Source organism: Electrophorus electricus, chromosome 3, assembly GCF_013358815.1.
Source record: "Electrophorus electricus isolate fEleEle1 chromosome 3, fEleEle1.pri, whole genome shotgun sequence".
NCBI classification, from domain to species: Eukaryota; Metazoa; Chordata; class Actinopteri; order Gymnotiformes; family Gymnotidae; genus Electrophorus; species Electrophorus electricus.
The window spans coordinates 18,995,144-19,003,005 of record NC_049537.1 but is presented as its reverse complement, the minus strand read 5'-3'; the positions used below and the strand labels follow the sequence as shown (position 1 = coordinate 19,003,005).

Sequence of the window (7,862 nt, the reverse complement as noted above, 5' to 3'; positions counted from 1 at the left end):
TATAGTTAAAAAATCACTATGGACAGATTCTTTTAAAGAGGTTTGGTACACCTGATATTTTACAACCCCACCTACATATCCCAGAGGGAATATCCATTGACGCATCAAATATGAGTGGGAGGATGAAAGTAGAAAAGAAATACTAAAAATATTGGAATAGTTTGGAATAAATTGGCATTTTCGTTTCTCTACTTCTGAAAATCGGTTATGGTAAGGAATGTTTAAGTTATACCTAGGGATTTATCGTCACAGCGGATGTGGTAGCCCGAACCTCGAATGACTAATCTTCCGGCCCAGTAGATGGCAGTGTTGGCAGAATGGCCTACGTTGGTGTGCGGTGAAAATAAAGGTGAGAGGTCAAAATCCAACTAAGCGGTTTCAGCAAATCGAGATGACAACATTACGAGGTTTTAATTGCGACGATCTATTCAAATTCAACAATATGTGAGTATGCCGTTACGTAAGTATTGTGTCAGATTTGTGTAGCATTACTTGCTTGGCTACATACAGATTGATATCTGCAGAAGTTAACGCTATACATATCAGCTCGCTAGTTACCTGGTGAGCTAAAAAGCATTAAAACACCGCCATGGACTCTGGCTAAGAAAACGTACAATAATGTGATTAAACTGGTCATATAGTTAACTAGCTAACTTTATCGACTTTCCAATCTGTATTCTTTCATTTCAGAAATTTGGACCCTCTGACAGAGACTGTATCCTTTTAATGGAACAAACCAGTAGATACCCAGAGTAGCCGCGTGTTTGAATGTGAGCAACCTTGCATGGCTTTTTGAGGCGTTTGTTTCCTTACCCGTTGGCTTTACAGTATGGAATTCCCTTTTATTTGCAGTATCTGGCACACTGGCCAGAGTATTTCGTCGTGGCAGAAGCTCCAGGTGGAGAGCTGATGGGATACAGTGAGTCCCTTTCTTATTGGTCTTAATCAAAGCGTCTTGTTCCTGTACCTCACCTGGTAGAGCAGGTACAGCATGGTGCTAGTAACACCAAGCTCATGGGTTCCCAGGGATCACATGTACTGGCATGCTGATAAATATGTAAGTTGCTTTGGATAAGGCTGTCTGCCAAATGTAAACAACATGATTTCTAAGTGTAGGTCTTAGGTAGCCATAGTTAACAACATCTTGGTGATATTTCATGGCTGGGTGCAGTCAGATTATGAACCTGCTCGCCTCACCTTCTCTCGTCTGCAGTCATGGGGAAGGCTGAGGGCTCTGTTGCACGTGAAGAGTGGCACGGGCATGTCACAGCTCTGTCGGTGGCTCCTGAGTTCAGACGCCTGGGTCTAGCTGCCAAGCTCATGGAAATGCTGGAAGAGATATCAGAAAGGTAGCTCCTTGGTAACTAAATGCCATCACTTAAAACTAATAAAAATGAGGACATGATGGATAACATTTCTTACCTCTAGGAAAGGAGGATTCTTTGTAGATCTCTTTGTCCGGGTCTCCAATCAAGTTGCTGTAAACATGTATAAACAGCTGGGCTACAGCGTCTACAGAACTGTGATAGAATATTATTCTGCAAGCAATGGAGAACCAGATGAAGATGCCTATGGTATTATTATTATTATTATTATTAGTAGTAGTAGTAGTAGTTCATTTTAAGTGCCATTGCTTATTTTAAATGACCAATGAGTTACTAAAGTATGGCTTTTCACATTTCAATCCATCTATATTTTTTCCATTTTTGTAAAAATTTATTTGTCTGCAGATATGCGGAAAGCATTGTCCAGAGACACAGAGAAGAAGTCCATAATTCCACTGCCTCACCCTGTCAGGCCTGAGGATATAGAATAACACTTAACAGTGACTCTTTGACTATCTGTACCCCATATTGGGAATAAAGAGCTGTTGGGTTTGTCATTTTTGCCGATCACATTTAACAAGAAACTCAATATTTATTTCTCACCAACTCATGTCAACTGTCAGAGGGTCACTGTTTTATAGACCTTATTTAAAATGAGCTTGCTGTGTTTTGCCCTTCCCACATCTGTAACTCAAATATACCAATTTTAACATCATTAAAAGACACTGATTAAATTCAGATTACTTGTTTTTTTTTTTTTTTAAACGCACTGAATATAAGAAATTCAACATATCATTTGAATCAATTCAAAGAGTAGCATTAATTAAATCCATAAACTGATGACACTTTTCCCCTTTAATTTTATTATAAAGTAATAGAAAAAATCTGGAAAAGTACAGTGAGTCCCATTTATTTTGACTTAAAAAAAAAACCAAAAACCGAGAAGCAGTGCCAACTTCAGTCCTTCTCTACGGCCTCTGTCTCCTTCCTCTCCACTTTTTCTGTGGCCCTGTCCTCGTCGTCCTCGTCGTCCTCGTCCTCTTCGCTGTCGCTACTGGTGCTGCTGATGCTGCTATCACGATCGTCGTATGTGCTCTCTTTAGACTCCCGTGCCCCTGTGCCCTCCTGTTCATCTCTTGGGTGGGCGGGGCCAGACCCCTCATCCCGCTCTGGTTCTCCTTCCTCCTGTACCTCCTGCTCCTCCTGCACTTCCTCCTCTTGCTGCTGCTGTTTCTTCCACATCTTGGCCATGGCCAGCAGTTTGAGGTTGGGCTGATTGGCAGCGTCCTCCGGGAAGATGTAGTCGTAGTACTCCTCCCACCCTGCATCCGACTGAAACGCAAAAATGGCCATAAAGCGCTGCTGTGCTGTACGGAATGGCGCTTCCGAGACGCACTAAAAGCCGAGCCCGTCCAACACTGTAGAGCCTTCTAACTGAAGCAGAAGTGTGTGTGTGTGTGTGTGCTCCACTCACCCCATCCTCTGCTGTCAGCTTCCTCCTCTTCTTCACCTTCTCAGGTAGGAGCTTCCTCACCCGGTCCTTGTTGGCAAAGGTGCCGAACTCCTGTTCATAGTCCTTCCAGGACTCGAGCAGCATCAGGCGCTCCTCCTTCTCCTCACAGCTGCGCAGGCTCCTGTTGGCCTCCTCGTAAACTTGCCGGCACCGCTGAATCCGCTCGCCGCTGTCCACCGACAGCTCAAATTGGGCATAGCTAATCCACACCTGCGTACAGCCACAGGAAATCAGAACGGACAGACCGTGTGAAGGGGAAGACGGCGAGGAATAAAAGCTCTCAGTGCCTCGCAAAGTGAAGGACCAGTTCTCTTTGCTACGGCAATGAAGCTGAACCTGCGTCTTCCACCGGCAGGCAGAAGTGAGCAACCAACAACTGAGCGCCATTTTAAAAAAAAATCAATAAATAAAATTTGTTGCCTTTTTGGTTTTGCTTTGTTTACATACATAAACCACATATTGCTCTGTTAGCTTATTGAACACTAAAAGAAAGTGCTCACCTTGACGTGCTGGGTGCGCTGCAAGAGTCTCTTATAAAGCCCTCGTGTGTTTTCGTACTCCTCCTGCTCTATTTCAAAGTCGATATACGACTTCCACAGCACCTGGGAATCGCAAGGCAGCTGGTCAGGAACCTTGGCAGGCTGCACCCCTTGTCACACGTGACACTCGAAGAGGGAAGGCTCTGCAGATTCACGGGTGGGGGAGGGGCTGTTGAGGTGTGGAAGCTCACCTCAGGCATGTCCAGGCGAGGCTGCCCGATAGCCAGCTCGAATATGGCTCGCGCTCGGTCCGTGTCTCCCAGGATGGTCTCCAGCTCGGCGAACTTGATCCAAGTGGTGCAGTTCTCCGGGCTGAACTCCAGGTATTTCTCATACAGCTTCCTGCAGCGGTCGAACTCCCTCAGCTGCAGCTCCAACTCGATGTAGCCTTTAAACAGCTTGTTCTTTGGACATTTGCCTATGGCTGTGCCCTGGTGCAATGGTGGAGACAAGGTATCTGACTATTCCAGCACTAAATCCTATTTTCAGCATTCATAAACATTTAAAATGGATTTAATGTTCATTTCTCAAACGCTTGGTTTAAGAGTTAGAATTTGGGCAACAAAACAAAAAAAAATAGACCCTTCAGGCTTCCATTATGTGTAATTTAAATTCAATAAATAGCTGTTTAACTGTAGACATAAAATAGTTTAGCGATATGTTCTCAGTTTATTTTGAGTTAAGTGTTATTTTAAATGTTCACCCAACAATTCCAACTACAAACCATTAGGTGTTAGCTTTATAGCTTCAGAGCTGCTGCATTTAGCATTTTAAAATTACCATCAACACTGAAGTAAAAAAGAGCAAGCATTTGTTAGATATTTAGTGCTGGAACATACAGCAAACCGAAGAGTGCAGAACCTTACCAGGGCCCGTCTAGCATTGGGTAAGTTCTTCTGCCGGATCTCAAACTGGCCATAGAGCAGCCAGATTTTAGCAAAGGTGAACTGTGGAGAAAAAGCTTTTTAAAACATTTTAAAATTCTCTGAAAATTGCTCCCTTCAATAGTAATTTTGCTCATTTGGTTAAAAAAAGTGTGCAAAATTCTGTACTTGAGTGAACAGTGTGATAACTGAACTGTTGCGGTTGATACCTTCTTATGAGGGATAAGCTCCAGACATGCCTGGTAAACCTGCCTTGTTCTCTCTGGGTCCTGCCATGGAACCAGACAGGAATCATCATGGTCACTACAGTTGCATCACAGGTTACGAACATGCAGATGGAAGCATTCGGAGTTTACAGCCTTCTAAAGATTGCAAAACCCTCATGGGGGTAGTAGAAAGAGAAGGGCAGTCTGACCTTGACTTCCAGCTCCTCGTACAGAGCGTAGTTGATCCACAGGTAGATGTAGCGTCTCCAGTGCCTCTTCTCCTGGATGGGTGGGACGTTGGCGATGGCTCTTTCGTAAACCTCTCTCACCGTGTCCGCATCTGCATCACTCTCAACCAGGCGCAGGTAATCGAACCAAGCGTCATAGTTGTGTGGGTTCGCCTAAACGCAAGGACATTTCACACATACTGGAGCCACACCGCATACACCCAACGCTTTGCACACAAGCTCCAGAGGCCAGACAACTGATTCCAGCAGCAACTTCATTTGGTTGAACCATAGTGCAGGTGCAGATAATAAAGGGATGTATAGGTACATATAATACAGCACACACATTTAGATGTGAGTATCTGCAATGACAGCACACTTTTTATAACATGCTTACTTCAGTAAAGTACTCACATGATAATAATAAACCTGCAGTCTGACATGATTATTCAATAGTAATTCAACAATTGAATTAAATGCTATTCATATACTAATATAGTAGTTAATTAATATACTAACAAATGTATTGGTGTAGTGGTAGCTCAGTGGTTAAGGAACTTGACTAGTAATCAGAAGGTTGCTACTTCAAGCCCCACCACCACTGTTGGGCCCCTGAGCAAGGCCCTTAACCCTCAATTGCTCAAGATGTGTTCAGTCATAATTGTAAGTCTCTTTGGATAAACGTGTCAGTTAAATGTAAAAATGTATTAATACTGAAAAAATATTTCTAACTAAAAACATTGTGTCAGTTTTGCTATCAAGTCTTACCTTGACCTCCTCCTCATACTGAAATCTCCTTTTGCTAACAATGACATCCTCGATCCCTCTCCTGTCTCCAAACTTCTTCTCAAACACGGTGTAGTTCTTGAAAAGCTCCTGTGCCTGCTGTTTGGGAATTCTGTCCAGGGCGTACTTGTAGATGACACGGACACGCTCAAACTGGAAAAATGCAGGAAGGGTTTTTAATGTCTAAAAATGGCAGTGATGGCAGTGGTAAGGGGATAATGGTATTGGCATTGTGTATGCCAGTTACCTCTTTTTGCTTCTCCTCAAACTTGGCGAAGGCCACAAAGAGGTTTTCGTCGATGTGCTCCTCACCGAAGAACTCCACAGCCCTCTCGAACACCTTTCTGCCATGAGCAATGTAGCCGTGCTTATCTTCGAAGCGTGCATACTTGATCCAGTTCTTCACTTCAGGGTGAACGATCACAAGTGCAGCGAAGTTAAGGGCAGCAAATTTAAGTGCACACAACGCAAGTACAAACCTGTTACTATCCAGCAGCAGATTAAGTCTTGTCCTTGCTACAGCTATTTATTGAGACAATGGCAGGGAAATAGGAAAACAAGATAAATCCAAAGTGAAGGCTGAATAAGATTCTTACCACATACTATTCAACGACACTTTGTCAGGTTCTGAACTACAGTCCACTCACACGTTCTACACATAAATCATTTCTTACATTTGATTTTCGTAATACATTTTAAGGAAAATATCACACTCTCTCTCACAACCAACAGCACAGAAAATCTTACAACCTGTGACCACTGTCCCATACAGTATAAAAACACTATGCTCCACAAAAGACTAGAAGCCTCCTCAATGTAGCGTTCTATAATGCCAATTTAGAAGCCAATTCAAAAAGCAAGAGTAATTTTTTTTAAAAAGCAGAAAAAGAACTGCAAGGTTAACCTTTACCACAAAAGCAAGAAGAATTTCTGCTCCAATAAAACTAAAAATACGACCCTGTGCGCCAAGATAAGGATATATCGCTCATAGATGGTCCGGGCTTTGTCCACCTCCTTGTAACGCAGCTCAAAGTTGATGTAAGAGTGCCAGGCCTGTTCCTCGGGCTCCCACTCCATCCAGCGTTCAAACACCTGTCTGCAGCCAGCAATGTTCCCCAGCATCTCTTCCATGTAGCTGTACTTGTACCTGTGAACATGTCCAGAGCGCATGCAGTTTCACACATCTGAAGAGGATAGCAGAAGCTTTTCTGCGGTCTTGTCAGCTCGTTACTTTAGCATTAAAAACCCCCTCACGAATGAGACTCCAAAAGGGTTACCAGAACTGGTTGACACGGGGAAGGATGGTTATGGCTCGGTCCCAGATGTTGCGAGAATGATTGACCTGCCGGTTCTTCATCTCCATCTCGGCATATTTCAGCCATAAGGTGACGTTCCGGTGGTCTACGTCTAGTGCACGCTCGTAGATAGAACGGGCTCTTTAAATTAAAAACAACAGAAACAGAAGTGATAACGCTGATGTCTTAAAATGAAAACATTCAGCTCAGAATCAGAATTAGGAGAATTCCTATCATACCTCTGTATTTCCTTCAGACTCTCTTCCCATTGCGCGTACTTAATCCAGTTGCTTATGACGGTTCTGTTCTTTCTAATATTGTCTTCAAATCCCTTTTAAGTAGATTAGGGCACTGATATCAACATGTTAGGTAAAACCTAAAGCAATTACACGATATGTTAAAACAGACTTTACCCCACCAAAACCGAAGATGCGTATCTTACCTTGCGTTTCCGTAATTTATAGTCATTCAGCTCTTCTTCATCGGTGATCTTTTGCTTGGGTGGTGGTGGCAGAAGCTCGAGCTCTCTCTCCTTTGCCTCTCTAAGCAGTTGCTCGGCAGTGATTTGTACCTCTGCCGGGGCTTTATTTTTCACCTAGTACGAGCACAACAACGCGCACATTAGCCATCGCGGCCAGAAATTAAAACCTTCCATACACGACGAGACAAGGCTGTTAGCTATGATAGTTAGTTAGCTGAGTACTTAAACAGGCAAAATGCCTCTGGCTAACTCTTAATCGTGCCGCAAAACGGTGACAGTAAGACGGTGGAGAAAGGCTCCATGCCACCATTAGCTCCTAAAATCAAAGTAGCTAACCTAGCTAGCTAAAAACAGCTAACGCTAGCTAGGTAGGGTCATCAAATGACCATTAACTTACCTTTGCAACTTTCGGTATTCGCTGTTTTCCTGCCGTAGTGGACGCCATATCTTTTTAAAATACGTAACAACAAACGTAAATGAATCTAATTTTACGTAGATCTTAATATAGAAAACTTAGCTAACAGTACTCTATCAAGGATGAGTTTTCCGCCATAACGTTTCCCAAGAGGGACGTCGAACGTAATATCTGAACGTAACCTTTTACCC

General features: G+C 43.3%; 2 protein-coding genes across 2 annotated transcripts; one reads left to right on the top strand and one right to left on the bottom strand.

Annotated features, from left to right (window-relative positions):
* The first annotated feature begins 326 nt into the window (after window positions 1–326).
* On the top strand, window positions 327–2,063 carry naa20 (N-alpha-acetyltransferase 20, NatB catalytic subunit). The gene is made up of 6 exons (XM_027000824.2): window positions 327–444; window positions 691–715; window positions 829–919; window positions 1,214–1,349; window positions 1,429–1,574; window positions 1,731–2,063. The coding sequence occupies exons 1-6, from the start codon at window positions 392–394 to the stop codon at window positions 1,814–1,816; spliced, it is 537 nt and encodes a 178-aa protein (XP_026856625.1). The 5' UTR covers window positions 327–391; the 3' UTR covers window positions 1,817–2,063.
* A 102-nt stretch (window positions 2,064–2,165) lies between these two features.
* On the bottom strand, window positions 2,166–7,823 carry crnkl1 (crooked neck pre-mRNA splicing factor 1). Its single transcript, XM_027000823.2, has 14 exons — window positions 7,654–7,823; window positions 7,218–7,370; window positions 7,015–7,106; window positions 6,758–6,916; window positions 6,461–6,627; window positions 5,728–5,906; window positions 5,463–5,633; window positions 4,677–4,868; window positions 4,471–4,530; window positions 4,244–4,324; window positions 3,569–3,808; window positions 3,339–3,440; window positions 2,800–3,048; window positions 2,166–2,657 (listed from the first exon to the last, which is right to left on the bottom strand). Exons 1-14 carry the CDS (start codon window positions 7,699–7,701, stop codon window positions 2,283–2,285), a joined length of 2,268 nt encoding a protein of 755 aa, XP_026856624.2. The 5' UTR covers window positions 7,702–7,823; the 3' UTR covers window positions 2,166–2,282.
* Window positions 7,824–7,862: the final 39 nt, after the last annotated feature.

Bases quoted from the DNA above. Each gene is read 5' to 3' on its own strand.
- naa20 (XM_027000824.2), top strand. From the start codon at position 392: ATGACAACATTACGAGGTTTTAATTGCGACGATCTATTCAAATTCAAC. The intron at 920-1,213 runs GTGAGTCCCTTT...TCTCGTCTGCAG, and splicing joins TGGAGAGCTGATGGGATACA to TCATGGGGAAGGCTGAGGGC. The intron at 1,575-1,730 runs GTATTATTATTA...ATTTGTCTGCAG, and splicing joins ACCAGATGAAGATGCCTATG to ATATGCGGAAAGCATTGTCC.
- crnkl1 (XM_027000823.2), bottom strand. From the start codon at position 7,701: ATGGCGTCCACTACGGCAGGAAAACAGCGAATACCGAAAGTTGCAAAG. The intron at 4,531-4,676 runs GTCAGACTGCCC...GTTCCATGGCAG, and splicing joins ACGAGGAGCTGGAAGTCAAG to GACCCAGAGAGAACAAGGCA. The intron at 3,809-4,243 runs GTAAGGTTCTGC...CCATTGCACCAG, and splicing joins CCAATGCTAGACGGGCCCTG to GGCACAGCCATAGGCAAATG.